The sequence below is a fragment of the Cyrtonyx montezumae genome, unplaced genomic scaffold, assembly GCF_038088225.1.
Source record: "Cyrtonyx montezumae isolate F1298 unplaced genomic scaffold, pur_monq_1.0 scaffold_3, whole genome shotgun sequence".
NCBI lineage: Eukaryota > Metazoa > Chordata > Aves > Galliformes > Odontophoridae > Cyrtonyx > Cyrtonyx montezumae.
The window spans coordinates 105,562,916-105,589,346 of record NW_027072034.1 but is presented as its reverse complement, the minus strand read 5'-3'; the positions used below and the strand labels follow the sequence as shown (position 1 = coordinate 105,589,346).

At 38.8% G+C, this 26,431-nt stretch overlaps 1 protein-coding gene across 2 annotated transcripts in view; it reads right to left on the bottom strand.

Moving 5' to 3' along the window:
• Nucleotides 1-294: 294 nt before the first annotated feature.
• The window catches only part of BRAF (B-Raf proto-oncogene, serine/threonine kinase), an 80,295-nt gene continuing 54,158 nt past the window's right edge, over nucleotides 295-26,431 (bottom strand). The window contains exons 10-19 of one of the 2 annotated variants that reach the window (XM_065742686.1): nucleotides 24,783-24,919; nucleotides 23,950-24,067; nucleotides 22,937-23,021; nucleotides 20,599-20,775; nucleotides 19,272-19,318; nucleotides 18,130-18,248; nucleotides 17,369-17,500; nucleotides 14,416-14,550; nucleotides 13,461-13,614; nucleotides 295-1,177 (exon numbers count right to left, since the gene is read on the bottom strand). In XM_065742686.1, the coding sequence (XP_065598758.1) occupies nucleotides 948-1,177; nucleotides 13,461-13,614; nucleotides 14,416-14,550; nucleotides 17,369-17,500; nucleotides 18,130-18,248; nucleotides 19,272-19,318; nucleotides 20,599-20,775; nucleotides 22,937-23,021; nucleotides 23,950-24,067; nucleotides 24,783-24,919 (1,334 nt within the window). In that variant the 3' untranslated portion in view covers nucleotides 295-947. Of the gene's footprint in view, nucleotides 1,178-5,202; nucleotides 7,369-13,460; nucleotides 13,615-14,415; nucleotides 14,551-17,368; nucleotides 17,501-18,129; nucleotides 18,249-19,271; nucleotides 19,319-20,598; nucleotides 20,776-22,936; nucleotides 23,022-23,949; nucleotides 24,068-24,782; nucleotides 24,920-26,431 lie in introns of those variants that run through there. The other variant, XM_065742687.1, reaches the window with a different exon arrangement.

Below are 26,431 nucleotides of genomic sequence, written 5' to 3'. Positions count from 1 at the left end.
AAACTGGACAATATTTCCCATTGTACAAATTTACATGAGAAAAACTCCAAAATACAAATGAAGGGACAACAAAAGTAGAGGGGGAAAGGAACAAACAAGAAAAAGAAGTTGTATTGGCAATTACAAGGGAGACTTGAGAGGGAAAGAAGGGAGGGTTGCCATGACCTCTATGTAACAGAAAACTGAAAAAAAAAAACTTTTTGTTATGAATTAAAAAATAAATACAAGTTTCAAAACAATTACTCCATTGTAAGATTTTAAAAAGCAGCTATGGAAATCTACTAACACAATTGCTTTTTTTTTTAAGTAACTGGACTGGACCTTTTACTTTGTAGTTGTAAGCCCCTCACAAACCTGTGGTGGTCAACAGAACACAGCTGAAAGGAATGTTGTGTTAGCACAATTCATATGGGTGGGACATAGTTCCATTGCACTAAGAGACAAACAATATCAACTCTGTATATGAATTTCCCTTTCCTCTTTTTACCAGTTTGCCTCCCATAAACAAGCCTCTGTACGATGAGGTAATGCCAATGACTATATATAAAAACAATCAAGTTTAAAGGATATAGATTGCTGTGTCCTTTGCAGAGGTGTAGACCTCCGTATCCTCTGTATCTATAAACTTTAAACATGCTAGTCCTTTCTTACTCCCCCATAGGGTCCACCGAGTGCTACACCTTCCATCACCGCTGAATGAAACGTAAGCGACAAGCCTCCTGCAGAACCCCGAGCGACACTGCCACACCTTCCCTAACCTAGGAAAAGCAGCACACGCTCCAGTAAGAAAGACACAGTGCAACCAGTGCACAACTGGTTACAAGCAGGTATACCCGCTCCTTCAAAGCAAGGCAGAGTCACAGAAGGCAACGGTGGCCAGACTGTGTGTCTGTTTTGACAGGGGGAAACAGGGATCCAGTTAGGCAGCTGATGACTTTGTACAGGTGCTAAAGAAAAGTGTCATCTGTCCAGCCCAGGGAGACTGACAAGAAAGCTGCAGCAGGGTGGGAGTCATGGGCAAAGGGCTGGCAGGGGCAGCCTGTGGGCAGCTGGGGGAATTGCAGAGCAGGTGGGCCTTCCCTGAACACTTGCAGACCTGCTCTAGCAGCTCGGACTCCCAGAGGAGTGTCAAGGGTGGCAAGCAGCAGGGAGCAGGACTCTTCCTCAGTCCCAACAGCTGAGATGGGAAGAAAAGCAGCAGTGTGATTTGGGTTGCCAACACATGCAAGTTGGCTGCGGCCAGGAATCTGTCAGTTGAGAAGGGTGAAGCGGGTAAGGAAGGGGAGCAGGTAGAACACAAGGCTCATAAAGGAATGATGTGCATTTTTTGTTTTCATTTTTTTTACCCCTAAAGGTTCACAGCTTTGAATAAAAAAGCACATTTATTGCACTTACATTTTATTTTAGACAGAGTTAATTTAATTTAAATTATGCCCTCACAATCCCCCACCATCCCAAAATAACCCAACACCCCAGTTTGGTCCATTTTGCAACTCAGACCCAACATTTGTGCCCCAACAGCGGGCTTCATTTCTTATCACGTTCCATTAAGCTCATGAACAGATTTTCTTTTCAACAACTATGGCGATTACACAAATGCAACACAGAATGACATTCAGCAAAACAAAAATTAACCGTTTTCTAAACCCAAACGAAGAAGAACACAATCCATTGCTTTTCTGCGATACTCCAAAGCCAATGTCACGCAAGGCTTATTGGGAAGTACAGCTGCTGCAAATGCCATAAGCTGGACAAAAGGACTGGAGAGGCCTCAGCTGGCTCTTAAGGGGACTGGAGGAGCTGAGCACACTGCTGTTGTGATGCTAATAAGCAAACACCTAGGCAGTTGTTTAGAAGCTCTCAACACTCCATCAGTTCCCTTCTCTTGGAAAGACAGGGCAATAACTTCACGATTTTGTATTAAGAGAAAAAGACAAAACACTGTCTCTTCATGTATACTTTTAGAGCAGAACTTGGTGTCAGTAAAAGGATTTCAGATAGTTCATGCAATGTTAGTAAAACAGTTTTTAAAATTTCGCTTTGATTTCTAAAGGGAACAAAGTTAAAATCAGTCTGATATTTGTACAGACTGCGCATTCAGACAGTTCTGTCATTTACACTTATGCCCAAAGTCTCACGCCAGAAAACAAAAGGGAAAGCTCTGCGAAAGAAAAAGCACTAACAGCAAAACCCATTCTTTCATCTTTACGGACATACAGGTCACACAGGACACCAGTATGCAGGTACTGTCAGAAGCCTCAGTGACCAGGCTGCAATGTGAACAGCTCAGACTCAGATACACAAGCTGTCCCTCAGCTGACAAGGTACCTATTCTCTCCCAAAGTCAGTGTGCAATGACGCTACGCACAGTTGTGCAACTGCAAGAGACCTGAGGAAGAGCTAAGGAAGCCTGCTGCTATTCCATAAAACAAAACTAATTGCACTTTCAGGGCCAGGGAATGCACTGTATTTGATTACATGAGTACTAGCCATCAATTTCTCCTAACCTAAATCTCACTTACTGTCTCATTCTAAGATATCACGACCACAGAACTTCAGCCCTTTTCAGAGTTTTATATTACTTCTTTTTATCAGGATCCTTGCGTCTTTGGAGGGAAAGGAGGGCTTATTTATTTTTTACATTAACCTCATTTAACTTTCAGTAGAGCAGATTTCAAATAGCAGGTTTGATGTAACTGAGTTAATACACTTCAACTCCTAGCTCTGAAATGATAGTAGGCATTTTTGGGAATGTTCTCTGCTCCTCTTGCTCCTTTACAGAAGTTGACCAACTTCAAACTGCCTATCTGTATTAATAGCTATATACAAAACTACTGCATCAGAAGTAAACCAAAGCCACTGCTCCAGTTACAAAGCACCTGGTTTACATTCTGTTGTACTTCTTAGGTTGTGAAGGCACATGATCATTTGGCAAACTGCAAAGACTCTTCTGGGGGATCTTTAAGTAAACCATTTAACAGAAGGTCTCAGGAGCTCTGTTTTCTGAAGAAAAACTACATGCCAGTTTTAAAGAGAATTTGCCCTTGGTATCCTCTATATACTGCAGTTTTTAAGAGGTCTCCCTCCATTCACAATTATTTAGTGCTGCCTTCACACTGACTTAGTAGCTTTTATGTTACCATCATGGCTCTGCTCTTTTAATGATTTCATTTTCTAGTTAAGAAGTAATGAAGCAACGCCAAAAGATATTTAAGATGCATGCCAAAACAAACCTGGAGTGCAAACACATTAACACGGCTGCAGTAAACAACAGTTGGTTTCATAAACTTCTATGTAAAATGGAAGAACAGAAAACCCAGCACCTTCAAAGTGATGCTGTAGCAGTCCATTCATGCAACTGATTTTTCAATGGATTTGATTGTACCTAGAAGCTTTGCCTGCCACATTGTGCTACTGGTGAAACATTTTTCAACAGAGGACACGCTGTCTACAGTACTATGAATAGTTTGTGCTACGCATGCTGTACTCAGTCAAGAAAGGAATTACATTTATAGGTGGTAAAGGTGTGAAATGTCTACATGCTTCATCCCTAAATCTAGCCTCCTCAGTTATCAAAACCTTAACATACAGCTGGCTGCAATGTTTCTGAGCATCTGGCTTCTCCAAACACTGCAAAACACTGGAGGCGCACACAGAAACAATCCTGTTTATCTATGACCTTCAGTGTTTCTTCCCTCTCCCCATTGGGGCATTTGTGGAATACATGGTATTTACCAGCAGCCAGCATTTCATTGATTTTATATTACACAGGCCAAATTCTGCCTCCTGTGAGCATATGCTATTCCAGGCTACGCTGAGAGACCACAAGATGGCTCTGTGAGGCCTCAAATGTTCTGCATCACCATCAGCTACTAAAGCATTCCAGTACAAGAAAAAGATTATTTTAGGTATGCATGAAAAGAGGATTCATTTAATGGCACGCATGAATTTAAGGAATAATAAAAACACTCACTAAGCTAATTGTATCTGGGGGATATAGGATTAATTCACACAGAAATTACTTTCAAGAATAACCAGGCCTTTGTGCTGATACCTTTCAGCTTCAGCCCCCCCCAGTGTTCCAGATCTACGCCGCAGGGAACAATCCCATACTGAACAGGGAGATGTAACAGGTCTCTTGTAACTGTTTGGGAAAGGCAGAGAGGAAGGCTTGCATGTGGTGAATAAAGACCTCATGAGCAGCTGGGACTGGATACTGGTAGCTTTGAAATTTGGTGCAACTGATGTGAGTCTATTCATCATTTCATTTCAATTCCCTGCGTTCCACTGCTATACAGGATAGTCAGTTCTTGTCTACTCATCTCTCCACTAAACATCTACAGGGCACCTTTAAGAGTGATTCTGATGGCATGTGAGACATCCAGAACAATTCTTGAAAGATAAAAAAGCAATTATTTACAAACTAAATTTCTTCCAAAGTTTTCCATGAGTGTTACATGGGGCCTCTTAAAGAGAAACACAAAACTAGAGCTATAAAAAAGGGCAACAAACAAACAAACGTGAAAACCAGTAGGAACTCATCCTGAAAGGACTTCGCTAAGCAGCAGCCGAACAACTTGCACATTCCTCAGGGAAAAATAAAAATGAAACAAAGAAACCCCAAATAAGAAAAACAACCAACAAGACAAAGACCATGTGTTACTTATAAAGTGCTTTGCATGGACAAGGAGAGTAATTTTCCTTGTGCTTTTCCTATGGGCTCAAGAAGCATATCGTAGACTAATGGGTAATGAATCTTCACAAAAATAAGTCCATTATAAGCAAAGAAATTCCTAACAGTTCTATTTTAGCAGTTTTCTGCTAGCGTGACTTCATGGAAGGAAACGAGGGCTCTTAACAAGCCCTGTGAAACAAATGACTCTTGAACTACCTGTACGTAGTCGCTCAGATAATAGTTTCTTTCAAGAGAATATCAATTTCCAGTATGCCCCATGCTTACAAACTAGGCACTGCCTACACAAGGGCTGACGCAGCACATGGGGTGGCTTCACCCTCCTGGAGCTCAGACCTGTTCGTGCTCCTGGCCTGCTGAGCGCACGGCCCCGCACCATCGCTCACCTCAGCAGCTTCTCTGCACTGGGAAGTGGCTATTGCTACTATTGAACTTCCTGCCGATCTCAATAAGGAGAAAAGCCTTACAGCATCTGAAGACCCACAGCAGACGAGAAAAAAAAATTGTGCTTTTTCTTTTTTTTTAAATGCATCCTGTACACAAAGTCAACTCTATTCATGTACCAACATGAATCGCTTCATTCTTGTAGTGACCTTTAAGTCATTTGCTATTGCTGTCTTGCTAATGTTTGTGGAATTAATATGAATACACAGTATTTCAGTTATAATTCCCACTTCAGATTAGTCGGGTCCCTATAACCCCAGTAACTATTTCCTGACAAAAAGAACAGACTACCAGCAACACCGCAGAACTCCGGGGCTTCAGAAGCACATTCCACTACCGATGTATGTTTCTCCTGTAGCCTGGGAGCAGCTTTCTGAGGACAGGAACAGTCCAACTCCTTGCGAGGGAAGGACAGCGTCCTCTCCCCTTACACAGTTTAGAACGGACACCACAGTACACGCATTTAACTCCTTCATTTATTTGCCATGATTTTGACTGATGCCCTCCTCTCCCCAGGAACCTCCCAGCTCGAGGTGGGTCAGTTCTCCTGCCTCAGGTGGGATGGTACAGGGCAGACAGGAATCAAGTCCTGAAAACTTCTGAGCTTGAGTTTCTTTCTAATGTGGTCTGACTTGCCTCTGTACAAATAATTTACACATAATACCACATATCAGAGAACTCTGCAAACAGATCACATCACAAGATATTCTACTAGAGGTAAACGATGTGCAGAATTGGATGAGTTATTTTCCCTGACCGGGTAACTTGTCAGAAAGCTACCAACCGTTTGAAAACCAGGACTGGAGGACAGGAAAACAGAGCACTCAATTAGATACCGCCACCGTCATCCTAGTTTGCAAAGAGTGCAAAAGGGAAAGACAAACAGAAGGGAAGGAGATCACAGGGAAGGAAGCAATGTGAGGAGAAGTAATCAGCGTGGATCCAGCAAGTACCGTTTTGTTTTGATCGCATAGCTTGCCATTAGGACAAGATGCTCCACATTTACACACACACTTATCAGAGGACGTTTAGTTAACAGGATAAAAATCCTTAAAAAAAAAACCAAAAACAAAAGCTCCGGAAAGTACCAAAACAATTTATGGAATGTCTAATTCTAGGGGGTTCTGTATTTGTATTCAATTCAACCTGAGAACTTTTTTCCTCATTTATGAAAACATTACATATTGGTAAGGTACCTGGCATTAACCTGCACCCTCATTTAAAATAAAACTTTTAAAGTAGGTACATACACCATTCACAGCCTGAATCAGGAATTTACAGACTTCAGATGCTGCGCTAGCATCTCTGATAAATATATTGTATCATACGATACAAAGAAAAAAAAAAAAAAGGACATTCTCGCTACATTTATTTTTTCTTTAACTTCAGTTTGTTGCTGGACCAACAAAAGAAGGATCTACACAACCCTTCCAAAAGATGTTATATATGCACACACCAAGAAAATACTGAAAAAGGAAAAGGTTAAGGTTGGTGGTTGTCATCTGTTTTTCTGAGGGAGTGATAAAGTAAATCTGAAAAAAAGTGCAGCAGCATCCCCTTTTCCTTCAGATGAATCTCTTCGCCTGCAGAGTAACACCATCTCCAGCTCCCACCTCCCCTTACTTTTCAATTTTACTGGAACAGAACCCCAAAATTTAGACAGAATTAGGCGTCTGACATCCTAATACAGCGAAAAGGGGATACTGCATTGTCCACGAACCAGTGAGTACACCAGGAAAAGAGATCAGAACAAAGGATGATTCTTTTAATTAGCACTCATCAGATATTCAGCCTCTGATGATACGTTGTTAGAGGGAGAAAGCCGACCGGCAGACCATCCAAAGCAAGTCTCCTAAGTTGCAGCAGCAGCTCCATCCCCTCATGCCTGAGCACCAAAGTCAAACCACGAGCGCCCTCTCCTCTCTCCTGGGAATGATGCCAACGGCTCAGGCAGCCACTGCGGGTCTCCGAATGCACGTGGTGTTTTGTGTTGAAGGAGAAATACTGGCAGCAGAGTATTCTGGTTCCTAAAAAGGTACTTTTTCCCATTGTGTTGGACTGGCAGTTCCATTCCGCTCCACTTTTAAGCTTACGGATATCTTTTCTAAATTACTTTAGGTTTGTCGGAGCAGAATAGAGTTTTGTTGTCAAGAAACGGTAGGAACACAAGACTTAAATAACAGAGTGGGTGCTGCCATGGTGCTGTGGCTACTTGAACGCTGCAAATTCTCCTGTAGAGGGAGGACAAGAGCTTGGTTTAAAAAGTGATTTCAGTTATGAGGTGGTCAGAGATTTTCTCCAGACTAGCTGAACATTAGGTTGAATATAAAAGATGTTAAAAATGCAATCTGTTAAAAATAAAGCATAAAAGAAACATAGTGAAAGAACACCGAATACAGACCCAATGTATTTTACTGAAAAAGAATTTCCTGAAAGCAAGCTATACCCACTCTTCCCAGGACAGAGGACCGCAAGTTCAAGCAGAGACTAATGCATCATGCATTTAAAAATAAAGTGTCTCAAATTCCACTTTAAACTCCCCACTGCACATATCCTCCTGAGAAGCAATAATTGCAATACAAATGCATCAGACTGCGAACTACTTTCCATCCTGGTGTAAAGCTGGTTTAGTAGCAAAGAACTGTTTGACGTACCCATTAACCTTTAAAGACTACGTATAGTAAAGTGCATTTAAAATTAAACCTGTACTAAAGAATCCTAGAAGCCAGTTCATAGACCAACATAGCAAACTACTGTGAGAAAAGGAAGATTTGGGAGGCCATCTACTTACTCTGAGAGCAGAAATTAGGCCTCACTAACAAACAGGGAGCACAAGCTCACTTCAGAACTATCGAATAAGCTGCAATTCTAACACCTTTATTTCACATGCAGTCACCTAATGAAACTCAGTACAATTTCAGTCTCAGCGCTCTACTGAACTGACTGGTAGTCACATTTCAGAGATGAAAGAACTATGACACAGAATGAAATTGCTGCCTGAGGTCCTAAGAAGTTACCAGTCTTGAACAGAAGCTAACGCTAAGATGGTAATCTCCTTAATCTTGTGCTTTAGCCAAAAAATTTCCCTGCCATCCAGAGAAACTGCATTCTACAAGGTGTGCAAAGATGCTTAACAAAAGGATTCTAGAGTGGAAGAAACACAAACATCTTCTTGCTGGGTTTCACATAAATTTTAGGTTAGTTTACATCTCCTTCTTGACAGGATTCCTCAGAGATCTGTCAATAAAGGAGTGAAACAGACAGAAGAGACCCAACAGAAGTGTGTGAATACTATCACATCCAAACTACTTCTTCCTATCTTGGTGTTCTTCCACCTTTTCAAGAGCAATTGTTCTCATTTTACTCAAGAGTTTTATTTTGAATACTGGAAACAAACTGGAGATATCCCTGCTGACAGGATTTTACAGTGGCAGCATTAATTCCATGGAATGTCTTATGTTATAAAGAAAGGAATAAAAAAAATTGTCAGCAGCCTGTATGCAGAAGGGGGACAAAAGGGAATCTATGGGCCTGACAGGAAGAGCTGATACAGCAGATTTAAGCAACAGAAAGCAAGCAGGGAGAGAGGACAGGACCCTATGCCTCAGAGACGACGAGAAGGGAGTGCAACCAAGGTCTGAAGTAAGAGAGCTGTGATGGATCTCAAGCTCTGTGTGTCCTAATAGTCTGTGGTGGTAGTTAGCAGAAAAAACAAGACAAAACATCTTCATGATGAGTCTAATCCATGCTCTCCTCCTTTTTTTTTATATATTAAAAAAAAAAACAACACCTAGTTCTATCAACAGATAAAACCCTTGCTCTAAAATACACTTACTATTTGATAGTTTTGCTTCCTTCTCTTTGTCCCATTTCACCAATCGCCTAACTTTCTTCACAGTATCTTCAAGTAGTGCCTCAATTTTTGTACTTCCCTCCCCCACCATCCTTTTATTCTTTTAAAAGAAGGACAAAAAAGTCATCAAGTATCGCCTGTGAGGCTAATGCTTAAGAATGACATTCATGCTTAACTACACTTTCAAAACATGCTCTACTTATTTTCTCAGTCTGCTTTCCTAAACTGCTGATTAAAGATCAATTTATAAACAAGAGATTGCTCCCTCATTACTTATCTTGTCCTGCCCATTTCTGGTAATAATTCAGCTTTTAATAGTTGTACAGGGATTTCAGAAGATAAAAGATGAACCATTAATTAGGAAAGGGCAATGGAAAAACAGGAGAAGTCAGTATTTGAGACAGGATAGTTCCTTTAAAAGTTGATTTTCAGACTTCCATTTAAATAAAATGAATTTTTTGTCTTGAAAAGCTAATGCTAAATTAATCTCTCCTTTCAAAACTGAGGTGTTAACCTGCTCTCAAATTGATGTGACAAATAGGTAATTTGTTCATCTAATTTGGGATTACATACATTCAACATACATAAAACATGGGTACCAAGATTAGCTTTCTCTAGATCAGAAACAGACATATCTATCTTCAAGGGCTGCTTCAAAAGTAATGCCTCCAATTTTACGTTGGTGGTATGGCAGTAGAGGTTGAACCTTCCTGCCAATACTGTGTCACACTTTGTTGCCACGTGACAGATGGCAGCAGAGGGGCACTCTGACACAATACTGCTTGACATGGAAGTGCATATGAAGCAAAGGTGTGTCGCTGCATCCCTCCATGTGGAAAAAAAAAAAGCACTGACATTCCTTGAGGCTTGTGAATGTTTATGGAGACCAAACAGCTGATGTGAGCACAGTGAGACAGTGGGTGGTGTTTCAGGAGTGCAAACTGTGACATGAAACACAAGTTATGTTCCAGACAGCCATGCGCAGCTGTCATACCACAGAGAGCATCCTGATCAGCTCATCCATGTGAATCAGTGGATTACAACCTGAGAACTGTTACAGAGAGCTGAATATCAGCATCACTGCATTAGAAACAATGGTGACACTGTTGGAATATTTCAAAGTTGGCACCAGGAGGCTCTCATGAATGCTCACATGGGAACAGAAATAGCAGCACATGTAAATTTGTCAGGATCTATCGGACCAATAAGAGGGTGAGGGTGACAGCCTCCTGGATCACATCATTATTAGTAACAAGACGTGGTGACACCACTATGAGTTGGAGTCAAAACAGCAGTCTATGGAGCGGCAACACGAATTCTTCACTGAAAAATGTTCAAGATGCAGCTGTCAGCAGGTAAAGTGATGTGCACTATGGGATAGGAAAGGAGCGATCATCCTGGATTTCCTGGAACTCAGACAAACCATCAACACTGAACACTACATTGCGACACTGATTAAGCTGAAGGCTTCAACTTGCAGAGTCAGACCAAAGAAAACGACAACCTTCTTCTTGCAACATGATAATGCCAGAGCCCATACTGGTTTGATGAACATGGGGCACGCTGTCCATCTTGGCTGTACTCTCCTACCCACAGGCATTCTATAGTTGCAATTTGGTGCCTTCTGACTTCCATCAGTTTGGGCCTATGAAAGATGGACTGCATGGACAACAATCTCCTAGCAATGATGCCATCATAGCAGCTATGAAACAGTGGGTCATCTCCACTGGTGCAGATTTTTATGAGTGCAGCATGGAGACTCTTGTTCATTGCTTGTGAAAATGCACAGGTAACTGTGGTGACTATGCTGAAAAATAATGCTTTGTAGCTAAGAATTTGTTCCATCAAACAGCATTACTGTGCTCTTTATATCTGTTGCAGTTTCCACGGAAATAAATAAGAGGCATTACTTTCAGAGCAACATACATTAGAGGAATTATCTACTGTTGAAAACAGAATGTTCTAAGGAGATGCTAATATGCTTATGTCACTCTTTCCTTTCATGAAGATGTAAAATACCTGTAGATGGTTCTTTTACCTTCTGAAAGGAACCCTATATAGATGATGGAGAGAAAGCACAGGCAACCTCTTCCCAAGGCTCAGGATGAACACAGGTAAATGAAAACAACTTGAAGTATGAATTCACTGTTTTTCAGTGGGACAGGAAAGTCTGGCCTGAGAGCAATGAATAGATGCAATGAAGACAGCTTTACGAATATGCCCTGCCCAGAAGGAACAGGGTCAATCTGACTGCCCAGATTAAGCCTTTGGACCCATTCTGTCATAAGAAAAACAAGTGACACAGGAGAATCCTGATGCAGTGCCCACGCAGAAGAAAAACTGGACAAAACATATGCACAGTATTTTTTCCACATAAATTATAGTTCCTATAGCAATGAAGAACTGTTTTTAACAATTAAGTCTACCCCAAGGAATAATTTGCTTGAATTGAGCTGGCAGACCCAAAAAGATTAAGACTGGGAAAGGTAGCAATGCATCCTCTGTTACTTCCAGAGTTGTGAAATGGGATGCTGCATTTCTAGATCTTGCAGAAGACACAGCAGCCCTCCTTTTGCTATTCACTCGTGTTAAGTATTGTAGCCTGCACTAAAGCACATCCCAAAGATTGAGATGAATTCCTCTGGACTATCTAAAATAAAATAAAAAATAATAAGAGGACAAAAAACATTTAAATCCTGTTTTCGGTTTAAGATAGGCCTGTCACAACTACCACAAAGATGGGAAACAAATTTACTGAAGCAATAGCAACTTGCATCCTTAATAACTATTTCCATAAGAGTGAGACTTTAACAGATTAATTTTCTTGGCTAACATAAAGAGAAAAGTTAGTTCCAAAACTGTTCTAACAGTAGAAGCCAAGAAGACCATGAGAATATGGCCAGAAAGTGCACAGATTGCTTACATTGTTATAAGCTCTTTAATTCTCCCATTTTAAAAGGCTCAGTTTCCCGAAAGAAGCAGAAATGAAAGCACCTCTGTGGAATTTCTTGATCCATTTCAAAAACATATTCCTAGCAACATGCGAACTTCCACTGTAAGTACACAATTCAGAAGCTATTAAGAACATTTCTGGCCATTTAAGTCCTAACAAGAGCAGCAATAGCTTGTTTCTGATGCAGAAGAATCTGTAAAGATGAACAGCTTAACAGTTTTTAACAAACAAAACCACATAATTTCAAAATATGCAAGAACACAGTCATTAATAACATTATTGTTTGTTTTCATATCTGACATCAATAACTGATGTAACCTGAACCAGTACTCTGATTCACCTGTTCCACAGGAATGGTCCAGAGAAAAAGAAAATCTTTCAAGTGAGCGGACAGGATCTTGATAAGGTTCGTAGCTTTCTCAGTCAGATATCTAATCTAACTGAATCAGTTCTAGCCAAACTAGCAGCTTTATATGGCAGTGAAAAGAAAACCAATCTCTCACTGAACTGAAGTATGCGTTGTAGTATTATAAACAATATTAAAGCAATTAAAAAATTTCACCTCAGCAGAATTCATGGTATAATACTGATTGCATGAAGACAAGTAATTTTCCAAGTTTCTTTTCCTGCTCTGGGTGTTTGCAGCTTTTTTCTCTTGAAGTATTTGGTTATGCTCCAGACTTGATTTTTTTTTTTAATTTTGAAGTTCTTGCTAATTGAAAGAAAGAGTAATACTCTTGCAGCTCAGCAAAAGCAGATTCAGAATTTCTTCTGTGTTGCATAGTAATAGAACACTCTGAGATGGTCTAAACTATAGCAAGTCAGAACATTAAGAAAAAAACTAAAAACAAAAAACCCAGCTCCCCTCCAAAAAAAAACCAAGCCACCACTCCTCTACAAGAGATTCTCTAAACAGCTCTATTTTAAAACTTTAACTTCCAGAAGTATCACACATCACTAAGGTCTTTCTTTGGAGGCTACGTGCTTCTCCTCACTTCTATTAGCTGCAAGAAGTTTAGACTGCACTCAGACTTGCAGCTAAGTTCGTTCTCCAATTGTTTCCTGCATACGAGTAGCATTACTACCCCAAAAATCTAAAACCTTACGCTCATAAATAATGACCTCAACTGGAAAAAAATCCAAGGGTTTTTTAGTAGATTAACAATAAATACACTCTTAAGTAAATAATTCAAATCAACAAGCTAGGCAAAAATGACACCCAATGATCTTTAGAAGAGTTTTGCTTATTTTGAAGCAACTTCCCATTTCTCTTTTATGTAACCTTATAATTCTTCTTGTGCCAGCTGTTCCCAAGACATTCCTTACCAACACAGTCTTGTGTTCAGGACATTCAATGCCCCCTGTTAGGAAATGAGTCTTCATTCCCTCAGTAAACCTTAAAAAGAAGCTGGTAGGAACTGAGAACATACGTATGTGTTGCACACACAGGAAAACACCAGCACATGGGCACACAGGTAAATGCTTTCACATTTCTTTTCAGTGTACTGGAAACCCACCGTATCCCCCTGCTTGGATGGGTGTTTTTGGAGAAGCACAAGCATATAGACTAAAATCCTCAGTCTGGAAGCCAGCCCGGTTTAGTGACGGCTCAGATGCACTGCGGTGAATTTTTGGCAACGACCGGGCCAGAAGCTCAATGGAGGCAAGAATCTAAAACAAGCAGAAAGCAAGTTATCAAATCCATGTTGCTATCATCTCTGAAAACCAAAGGCATTACATCATTTAACTGAAAAAATATAAAGTAAATAATATTATACACAAATCTAAACAGAAACTTTAAAAAAATAGATGACTGCATTTCACTCTGGTGTTTATATCATCATGAGCTGAAAAGGATATTTCGTGAAGAAACTGCCTCTTTCTCCTTTAAAAGGACATTCTGATTTTCCTTTCTAAGCTTAAGAAGTATATATTTGCCCTTTATTTGACTCCACCCTTCTGCACTAGTATCTATACTCATGTTCGTTGCAAAAAAATTCAGCTTTGGAAGCTGTCTCTCTAATATCGTTCACCAAAAAGACAGCAGGTGGAGCTCAGTTCTCTTTTTAAAGTGCTCTGGTAACAAAATAAGGTCCTCCTGTTTCAAGCTTTTAAAATCCAAACATTCCCCAGCAGGCAGGATAGTTTGATCACAAAAATATCAGCCACCTTTCATATAGATTTCAGAGAACAAGTTCTAATTCACGTGTCTAATTGCAATCGTTAATTATATTATTTCCCAGGAAATTTTCTCCAACAAATAAATGCTAAATACAAGTCATATTAATACCTGCTTTTTGAACTGAAAATGAACATTTCTAATTAAACAGCTCTAAGTAACTAGTACTCTTATGAAATTTTGCTGCAGGACTAAAAAAACAGATATTGCAGTAGTCTGAGTTCATATGTGATGTTCATTTATCATATTCGGATTGTGAAGTCTACTGAGATCTGAAGAGAAACATTCCTTACCTGTGGAAAAAGAGGTCTCTCATCTCTTTTCTTTTTCAAGCATTCTGCCATTAGTCTCTTCATAGCTTTTGGACAGTTACTTCTTACTTTACTGAGGTCTGGAGACAGATATCCTCGTCCCACCATAAAAATTATCTTTAGTTTAGAGAAGAAAAAAGATGAAGGGTGGAGAAGATAAGCTCATAAAGTAAACAGTAAAAAAAAAAGAAGAAAAAAAACCACAACAGAAAAGATGAATGCTTTGCTAGACTATTTTATTTCTAGCAACAAATTTTCTGCTCCCAGGGAACAGGATCTGAAATTGAAATGACCCAAGTTTGTTCAAGCATGTTAGCAACCTATTCAGCACAGAGAAGAAATTAAGACTTCTCCTCCTCCTCCTCTTCTAAGGGATTGATAAGAAAGATGAACGCTATTAAATGGTTACTATTTATAGCAATAACCATCAAAAGAACTGTTCTTCAGTGTCAAAAACTGTTACAAAACAAGAATAAGCTTGGAACACAGTTCCTAAAAATAAATACTCTGTTTTAGTCATTGAACGCCCCATCCCTGGAGGCACGCAGGGCCAGGTTGGAAGGCACCCTGAGCAGCCTGATCTGAAGGGGTGCAGCCCTGCCCACAGCACAGGGTCAGGGCTGGGTGGGTTTTAAGGTCCCCTTCTAACCTAAGCCGTTCTGTGATTTTATGATTCTAGAAAAGTAGACAGCAAGTTCACACTGAAAGGTATTTTAAGAATCTCATGGACTTCAGATATTAAAACATAAAAAACCCCTTACCTTTTGAGAATAAATTCCTTCATTTGCTTTTCCATCATGAAAGCTTATTAGTATCGATCAACTTCTCACCCCTCCTTCAACCTCCTCCCTCCCCCTCAAAGATGCTGCCACTCCCTTGCAGAAACTAAGTATTACAGGCCTACTTTGATGTTTCACTTAGGCTTTACATTTTTTTACAGAAACTAATACTGAAGATTTACATTTCACCTAAGGATAAAACTTAAGCATAAAACAAAGTAAATTAATAGCAAACAGTAAAACAAAGTATATATTTGGTTTGTGTTCTCTTTCTAAAGAACCCACCAAACATAGTCACGTCAAGTCAAGGTCAAAACTAACGCAGTTTGAGTACTTCAGTCACGCTGACACCAAAAAGCCCTTTCAAAACAGCTAATCAAAGATCCATTTATGCTGCAGGGGATAATCACTACCTTTTCTGAACAGTGAGACAGAGCCAACAGGTGCCTTATTTTTAACATGCCTTATTTTTAACATGGTATAACTATTTCATATCTTGACACTGGGAAAAACTAAACAACAAAAAACACATCTCAAGCAAGCTTTATATGCTATTTATACTTAACACTACTATAGTCCTTTTTTCAACATTCTGATTCAGATGCATCTGTGTTTGCATTAAGAAAGAGAACAGATCTCCCATATGGTTTCTTTAGGAATTCCCAAGTATCAGAGCAAAATTTAATACTAAACATTTTTCTACCTCATCCCTTACCTTTGCTGCAGTGAGAATTATTGTCACATAGCAGTTACAGTTTTCTACATAATTATACTACCTAACTTGAAATTACTCGGAAAATTATCACCACTTTTGTTTCTGATACACTATCTATGTAATGTAGAGACCACTTTAAAACTTTTGTTAGTAATTAGAAAAAGTTTATCACTACAATAGGAGTCCTAATTTGTCTACAAAAATCTGTATAAGTCAGAAAAACTCTGACAGGATTAACAAGAATGATACTTTGCTCATTAAGTGACACAGTATCTGCTGTGTAAAAGCAGGCAGTATCTGCACCTCTTTTAAAGACAGAGGAAAAAAACGTTAAGAAATGAGATTTTGTTTTATATGTTGGCTTCACCTGTAATTAAAAATGTTTCAGCTCTTAACTGCAGGTATCCATACACTGGGTTCATGATTCAAAACATAAAAAGGTGAAACTAAAATTGCTTTTAGAAACTTACAACCACTTAGCCAGGAATCTCAATGCTTCCCTTTGTTTAAAAGGGAAAAAAGAAAAAAGAAAAAGAAAAAAGAAAAAAAAGGAGTTGCTCCATATCTGATGAATTGGAATGAAGTGATCTGACGAATATGGAAGCAGCCTTATAAAATGGCATTCACACATGAACGTTGCTATGGTTGCAATTCTCAAGTACTGACAGTGAAAAAACAAGGGATGTGGACACAGATACAACATAAATACATCACCAGGCAGCTAAGGAATAGTTTATACCAAAAGTCTTCATGCACAGATCTTATTTTCAGATTAGACAGAGAAAATAATAAATCAGACAAGCCTTCCCAAACATCCCTACCTACTGAAACATATAATAGGTGTGGAGTATCATTAAACTTATAGAAGATTTGTTCACAATTAAGTAATCCTCTTAAAGGATTCACACTCTGGAAAACTCATATGCTTCATCAAGGAGGCTTTGAGAAATGTTGATACCTTGAAATTCAATTAGATGGTGAACGTGTTTCTTGAGGTTGAGATGAATATAAAGCATTCACAGTTAAATCCATTTTGGCAGTGCTGTTCCTGAACTATTATTCAATGCAATTGAGGAGGTGAAAAAAGAAAGAGGAATAACTGAACATACAGAGAATTATTTCTCCTTTGCAGAACTATTCTAAACTAAACTACTATTAAGTAACCTGCTCTCTCCCTAATAAGTATCCTGGCAACGGGTTTAGAACGTGAAAAATCTATACTTGAAAGAAAAAAGAACAAAAGAAAAAAACCCTCAAGAAAAGTGCGTAAATTGGTGCTATGTGGCTGAGGCAGATCTAAAAAAAAATGTAGAAACGTCATCTCAGAACATCAGAGTCAACAAATAAATGACATACACAAAACAACAGAATAGTCACTTCACAGGGCTACATCAATCTGGTGGTTACAGACAGTCCCTTCCCAAGCCCATGCTCTCTTTACCTGGTCCCTGTTGTTGATGTTTGAGTACGGTAACTGTCCGGTCATCAGTTCATAAAGCACAATCCCAAATGCATACACATCTGACTGAAAGCTATATGGGTTTTTATCTTGCATCCTGATAACTTCCGGTGCCTGTATCATAAAAGAAAACAATTAGGTTTTATTTCACCTCGTCAGGCTGCACTTCGCATAGTCCATGATATGGACACATCCGGAGTATAACAGGTGCAAGGCCTCCCCTCATGGCTAGGTTACTGTATTTAAGTCCACACTGCCAGGATCTACAAAGTGGATGTTGACATGAATCCATTGGTTCTTTTTAGTTTCGTGATCCCTTTGTTGAACTGTGACAGAACAAAATGACTCAGCCCAGGGCAAGAAAGATATTTTGAAACTAGTATTGTAACACTGAAAATAATGCCCATTAGGAGAACGCCTCCTCCGTTACAGGACACTTTTTATCGCTTTTATCATATCCTCCTCAGCCCTGGATTGACCACACCCTTTTTCCTTACGCAAAACTGTCCTGTCAGTTTAGCCCACAGAACAGTGAAAGTACACACTGAAGGTTTTTTGCTGACTACTGAAAAACACATTTACAAAAAAGTGACAAGAACTTATTTAGTACTAGGTATTACTGCTCGGTCCTTCCAGCCTCAGATGGCTTGCATGTGTCCATGCACTGGAAGGATAGTCTTATAAAGCTTGGCCAAAGGCAATTAAATCAGTTAAAATGATTACACCACTTCACGTTTACTTACCATCCATAGAATCGATCCAGATAACTGTTCAAATTGATGAGATCCACTCCATCGTGATTTCACTGTAGCCAGACCAAAGTCACCTATTTTTACTGTGAGGTCTTCATGAAGAAAAATATCTAAAGAATAAATGTTAAGGGAAAGCAAACAAACAGCACTGGTCCTGTCCTACAGAAACAATAAACAGCTACAAACCTGCAGCTTTAAATGCAATAGTTTTAACCATTCACCACCATTAAAGGAAGTTATCATACAATGCAGATTCTAAGCAGTCAGGATAATGGACTACAGTATTTCAGGGGTACACATGCAATGTATGGGCCAGTGTTAAACAGACTATGGCCCAGATGACTTTCTTAAACTGCCAAGTGCTCAAACACTAGCTGAAAATGCTCCACTAGCAAACTGGCAAAATCTTTCATCACAGGTAGAAACCAACAACGTAAAAAATCTTTGTGAAACTACAACAAAACTTGCTATGGAATCACAGCAATAGACAGGGACTTAATATGAGTTTGTGACTTGCACTTAACTGGGAATTCCCTGTTCATGGGGAATAACTGCAGTCTCCATCACCAGCATGAATAGGGTTCAACAGGTTACCTGCGCCTGCTGGTATCAGGTAGGCACAAGGTGAGCTGAGTATTAGCTATTTTGGCAGCTAGGAGCAGTATTTATCAGATGTTCAATAGGCAAAGGCATTCTAAACATGCAATAGCTCCCAACAGAAGTCTGAAATTACTTCCAGTATCTTGCTTGGAATTGTTTATTTGCATACTGCAGAAAAATGTCCAGAAATCTCGCTATACGTTTGAAGTCACTAGTTTTTCAAACACAACAACCAAGGGATGCAATGTAAAGACAGGCAACAAAAGGTGTCTTCACAAAAGAAAAGAATATTTATAACTAAAACGAAAAGGTTAAGTCATATCACACTCCAAAATCTACAGCTTATATTAAATGTATTCTTTCTATAGGAATTATGTTCTTTAAAACAGATAAATACAAGTACTACTTTTCTATCACATCAATATCACAAATAACCATACAAAGAGCTTTTCTCTTCAGTAAGATCATTGCTGTTAGAAAAAAAAAAAGGACAGGAATGCTGGTTCTACAATCACACGTCTGGAAAAGGATACTATTACTCTTGAGGTCTCTGTGGATGATCGACTTGGCATGTAAATAACTGAAAAGGAACATGACAGATTGGGTGGGTTAGATGTTATTCCACTAATCAACGGCTCAAACTTTATTATATTACTGAAACACAAATTCAGTAGATATTGAAACTGCACACTTTCGTCAAGGCATGAAAGCTTCAGTTACCCATGTCCATCCCTGCAACAGTCACAGGAGAAGATAAAAACAAAATAAAGCTTAGATTTCCAGCATAACGAAATAAAGCTTAGATTTCCAGCATAACCCTTGTACTACTGAGGAATGAAACAAATTACAAACCAACTTCTGCTTTTCAGTTGATTAAGACAATATTCATAATCAAAATAAAAGAATTTCAGTAGCTTCTGACATGTTGAAGGCTCTACTTCCTAGCCTTGAAGGTGATTGTCACGACACTTTGTGGGATAGACAGCCTCAGGCAAGGCGTTTCCAAATCGTGGAACCTATAAGTGCTTCCCAGGCTCACTGTGTTCATTTTATGTTTCTACTTTGAATCATTATCAAAGAACAGTTTCTATGTCTCCACTATGTAGACAGAGAGCTTGGGAAGATCAGCGAGCTAACATGAGGCTGAGGCTGGTTGCTGCAAACACTTCCGCACTAAGTGAAAATATAATCGGATACTTGATAGAAATACTGAACCATTAACTGCAATCATCACAGCAGTTTTCCATTTGGATGACCATTTCTCTAATATTAAATCAGTGTTCTGATTTTCACACACAATATTGGGCAAGCTCTGTAAACTTTACTGCTGTCTATATGAGTAGGGATTACTTACAGTCCTTAGAAAAAAAAGTTTTCTTCAAATGCTGAAGTCTATTACTTTATTCAGAGAGCTACAACACGTATGAGAAAAGTAAAAGAAATTGCATTCCTTTTACTAACAGAGCTGTCTGCCCTCTGGGTTGTTTTTTTTAAAGGATTCTATTCACTCGGTGTTCCTTTTTAAACTGTGTTTTATTTCCTATCCTAAGACTTTTTGCACTGTGAAGACCATTAAGACTTGAGCAGAAATCTTTGCTCACAAGATTAAAGATAATTACAGTACTGTTAAACTTCCATTTTATTTTCAGAGATCGTATAACCTGATGGTGTGTATTTCCTTATTGTTCCAGAAAAAAGAGCACAAAAAGTCTATTCTGCTGATCAAAATAATAAGCTCTTCACCAAATACTTTGATTAATGTAAGATTCTGGGCTTGGTAGACTGAGCAGACAGCCTAGTATGAAGGAGGTACAGACAGGGTCCCAACAATCATTTGTAAACAAATAGTACGATACTTACTCCATGCCTTGTGCAGTCTGTCGTGCAATATCAATTAGTTTGATCATTTCAAATTTGGTCTCAATTATGTGTAGATGGTGATATAAGCTGGACCCCTCACACCACTGTGTAACAATAGCCAACTGAGGTTTTGTTGAATAACCCATAAAAAGTAAGATATTCACATGCCGTGTTTTCCTGTTAAAAAAAAACACTGTATATGTAACTCAGGAGGAAACTGATGAAAAGCAAACAAACAACAAGAACCAGGCAGAACTAAATGCATCTTTCCAAACGGAAGTTCTAGGACAGTCTCAGCTTTCCTTAGGACAACCTGTTTCTATATTCAGCCTAATGAATGATTTCAGCCTTCAGTCTTTATTATCGTATTAACACATACCTACTCTTCTTGATCAACTTAGAACAGGAATGCTCAGAAGATGCTGTCATCACTAAGTCTACCTGGGACAGAGACTGTTTGGTCTGGCATGGTCATGTGCAAACTACTTCAGCTATGAGATACTGATGCCCCTCAGGAAGAAATTCTCAATGAAATTTCAGTCTCAGAGACTTCCAGAAAGTACACCACTTTCTTTCGGACACCATCAACATGCCTCCTTGGCAAGACTTCATTTCTAATTCAATAAGAATGTTTTATACTCTTTGTGAAGCCAGCATACAAATAAGGATGGAAACAGCAGTGAAAAATATACCTCAGTAAAGTTAAGATATTTCCAGTGAAGTAGTTTCCAAATAGGAGTGCAATAGACATAAGTTCACCAGAGGTTTGGCCAGATTAAATCAAACCTCTTTCAAAGAAGCAGCAACTCCAGACAAAAAAAAACAACAAACAAAAATAAACTTCTTAAAAGACAGTCCTGAGAAGATTATCTCAGCAGATATTCCAGTAGATTCAAGGCATGAAACAGCCTAGTTATAAAATTATTATTTTAACAGTCTATTATAAATGCAAAAGATTCTCCCAATCCCCTCCCAGGAATAGTCAACCATGTTCTTACTGTCCTCAAATGGACATCAAGACAAATTAGATACCTTCAAACATATCAGAGATCACAGAAAATGTTAGCTGTCTCTGCAGTCTTTCCTAGCTTTCCCAGAGGCTGAGGAAAAAGACAGCCTTCTTCCAACAGAGCTCAGTACTGCAGGCAGTCTGCTCACTGCTTGATGAAACCTGACAGACCAAGCTTAAAACATGTGGCAGCTTTTTAAGTCTGTATGCTGTGCAGCTTGATGACAAAGCATTTCATACTTTCTTATATTAAAAAACTAACATAGGAGACTACAATGTGAACCTGTTTGTCCTCTAGCAATGCAGGCAATGACAGTTCTAAACTATGTGACTGGGCCTTTTTCAGGTTCAAGGATTTGTCAAGGGATGCTAACTGCTGAGTGAACAAAAATGAGTGTATTCTTGCAAACCTTACCTCAAAGCTAAGAAAGTACTGATGAAGCACAATGGAAAACGCACATTGACAAGTATACCTGGCTTGGCTGGGTCAAAGGATAGGACAACTGGCTTTTAACTAAGTCCCAAAATGATCAACAACAGAGAAGAGCCAGACTTCAGGCATGAGATCAAAAATATACACACCTCTCCAAGGCAGGATACCCCAGAAAGCCTCTGTTACCACAGCTACAGACTTAAGAGCTTCACTATGCATTTTACTAGAGACCCTCCTCCGGGACAGGCATCCCGTCTCAATTCATGAATTTTCCAAAGCCAAAAAGCTCCTTTCTATTTTGCTTTTTAAACCAGAATTATGCTCAAGATTGTAATTAGATGCTAATGGTCTTCTCTAATAAATATGATATCATTCCGATAGCTCCCCTGTTAAGAACTGAATGCAAGACAAATACTTTATCTAAAAAAGTACAAGCAGTAGACAGGAGAAAATAAAATCAAGAAGTGACTATGAAATAGACATTTAAAACAAATTCAAGGAGGAGTCAATGTTAAACAGAAACTACAGAACAACAGAAAACACAGGCAGAGCTATGGCTGGAAAAGAACAATTAGTTATACTCTCCTTCACTTGCAAAACTTGGAGGAGAGCTAGTGTCCTAAAGTTCATGTGTAAGTTTGACTATCCTATGGAAGCTACAACAATAAAATACAGACTTGCCTTGAGTGCTTGGATATACTGTAAATTCAGTCACATCTGTCTACAGACAAAGCAGTACGTATAAAGAAATGTTTTAAAATGTTAAGCTGTATTTTCTAACCAAATTGCCATCATGAAGAAATAAGACCAACGTGATGTAATGGAAACATGAAGCTCAATCATAACAGAAACATAAATCTACACAAATTATTTTAAACCATCCAAAATATTCTTACCTGAGCACTCCTACTTCATTTTTGAAAGCCTGTAGCTGTTGAGGTGTGGGTGCTGTAACATTCAACATTTTCACTGCCACATCACCTTTAAAATAGCAATCTTTAGTAAGTATCATTGACACAGATTCCTCAATTGAGAAAATGTTACACAGAAAATCAGAAATACTGAGATACTCTGTTTTCTAGCTGTAGTGAAATAAATCACTACTATATTAAAATAAGGAAATATTCTGTAAAGATGTACAAGCATTATTTTTATTTTACTTTGAGAAATTCTAGCCACATCTAAACTTTCTGTATACACAAACATTTGAGGTTCTCACTTAGCGAGATGGCCACTTCAGCCCTTCTAGTAATTGCTTCATCTTCACCATAATAATTGCTTGAGAAGAACACACAGGAGTCAAGTTTCTGCACTATTTGAAGCTCTAATAGAACTTAACCCACAGCTTCTTAGATTTAAGTAGTATTCACAGGTCACAGAATGGTTGAACTTAGTTGGGACCTCTTGGGGCAATGTCATCCAACCCTGCTGCTCGAGCAAGCACCACCTACAGCTGTTCACAGAGGGTTTTGCTCAGAATGTTTTTGAGCATATCCAAGGAGGGAGACCACAAATTCTCAGGGCAGCCTGTGGCAGTGTCCCAGCTCATAGCCTCCTCAAAGCAGAGGAGATTCTCATGGGCCTTTGCTGGAGTCCGTCCAGTATATCCACATAACTCTTGCAGTGGGAAGCCCAGAACTGGAACCACCACTCCAGGGGTAGCCTCACTAGTAGTGAGGTAGAGGGGAAGGATCACCTCCCTTCTTCACCTTCTGGTAATGCTTTGCCTAATGCAGCCCAAGATACCATCAGCCTTCGTTGTGACAAGGCTGTATTTCATAATCATGTTCAAGCTGGCGTCCACCAGGACGCACAGATCCTTTCCTGCAAATACGCTTTTCAGCTGGGTGGCCCCCAGCAGGCAATGCCATTTGCTTAAGATTAACTGTATGCCCTGAGAGCCACATACCATGCCACTTCCCTTTGTAGACAGTTCCGAATGATCCAGATCCTATCCTTTGTCCAACTGTGATCTGCCCATCTGGTATTTCCCAATCATCACTTGAATCTCGTCGACCGAGGGTTTTCTTTAGATATTTACACAAATAATTAAAAAAGAAAAAGAAAAAGAAAAACCAGCAATTAATGCCTGTGAAAACAGGTCCTTTATTAAAGACTTGGTATCAAAATTTCATGTAATTAGAATCCTAAAATATTTTTTCTCCGGATAGTGCAAATGACACTTCTAATTAGGTATATTCAAAACCTCAACATAAATGTATGCAAGTAATTTCCCAAAATTACTTGGGAAATGTCTGCCACAGATTTCAGGCAGTGTTAAAAACAGTAAAAGTGCAGAATTTCTTCCCAAAAGGGAACTCTCATTTATGAAATTTTAAATTCTTACTCAGTCATAAGGTTAAACTGTGAATTAAAAAAAATGCGGTCATTTTATCCAGTGTTAAATTTGAGATTCATTAGAGAACTTTCACCATTTATAAAATGTGGTAAGAAAAATTAAGATCTTATTTGAAGGGAAACTGGTATTATAATATAAAGTACACCAGGATGCTTGGGTGCAATGGAGGAAAAGTGAACACAATCAATGATTTAAATGATTTATAAACTAGTCTCATGATCTCAATATTCCATTATTTATTAGTTCAAAGTCCTTACTCATTATAAATAATTATGTTCAGAATAATCCACGTGGCTATGATGAAAGAAAATTGAGAAGAACACGGATGTGTGGTATTTCTACACTACAAGTATACCACACTGTGTGAAAATAACTCATCTTACCATTCTGTTTCTGTCTTCTGAGGATGAGGATGACTTCCTTTCCCGCTGGGGGCCTGGTGATTTCTGTAACGCTTTCACATTGGTAAGTGACCCAGGCAAAGAGGCAGGAGGTGTTGCAGACAAACCCGCAGTTGAACCTAAATTTCAGAAACAGGATAATTTTGTATCTTTAAGAAGCCAGCTTACAAGAATGTACTGGTGTCAGGTGCAAGAATTTTGTTTCAGATGCAGTATCTCCAAACATCAATGTAAATGTTAAGAAGGAACAAACATGTACTTCAGGAATATTGTATTAATACTAGATTAGTGCCCAAGTCTTAGGTAACAGAAAGAGATGAGTCTATAGAAAACATCCCTGTGTATCAGCTAGTCCTCAATCTTTTGTTCTTGAATTAAAGGGATAATGTTTAAATAGAAAAAAAGATATGTTTTGTTGGTTTTAATTCCACCAGCCTCTTTGACAAGAAAAATAGTAGCATTTATTTAGCTGCAGCTGCCTCACAGATTCCTTGTAGCTAACGTTTTAGGGACCCAATAAATAACTAGGATACTGTATTTTGGAATCAAAACAGACTAAATGCAAAACATTTTCATGTTCTCTAGCTGAGTCTTCAAGTGCCACCTCAAAACCATTTGGCTGTTTTAAAGCTCTCTCTTTGTATAGAGCTCTTACTTAAGAGCAGATACTAGACCGTAGAAAATATTACGTACAAAATATTACTTAAATTACCTATTTGAGGCATATTCCAATAAATCCAAAATAGAAGTTTATCTCTAACATATATGCTGTCTAAACAAAGCTACATAAGAAAATCACAAACAGCTGTTTCAGAGCCCCAGTGCCTCTTTACAAATAGAACACTTAAACTAGAGATTGCTTTTTAAAGTGCACCTTAATTAGCAAGGTTATGCTGATCCCCTCAGTGCAAAGGACATAAAATAGGGTCAACTGTTAATTAAGTTCACCCTGCTCCGCTTAATGATGTACATTATTGTACAAGGCCTCCAACATTCCAGTACTTTCTCTAACATCAGTGGTGAAGGACAATACTCGTCCTCCTATCATTTCAGAAGCTCCTTCCCTACCTGCAAAGAAGTCTCCAATGCCAACTTGAATTCAAAGTCCATTTTGTAGCTTTTGTGACTGTTGCCTGTGCTCGGCCACTCAGTGCGCTAATGTACCAGATTATATCTACCCATCACTGCTTTCCTTCATTGAGCTGAAATCCATATATTCAGAGGTGGAAGCACACAAATAATAGTATAACAACACATCAAAAATGGGATGCAGCATCCATGAACTTTTTCCCACAAGCTAAAGCAACAATAATGCATAGTAGGTTGTTAATTAAGTATATTATTGTACTTTTACTACATTATTTGTCTGAAAACAAAACAAAAATCAAATTAAGTGTATGATGCTCCCAGAACAAGGACTTTTTTTCCAAAATTCTACTGGCTTACAAATTTTTCTCTTAAAGTTGTAGTTTAAGATATTAAAGGAAACATTAGTCTCCTACTTAAATTTTAATACTGAGATATAGCAATACTTGTATAGCATTCACCCTTTAGTGTACACAGTTGTAGCACATGGTAGGACATGATAGTTAATCTATCCACTGTAACACCAGAGGACATGTTTTCCAAGT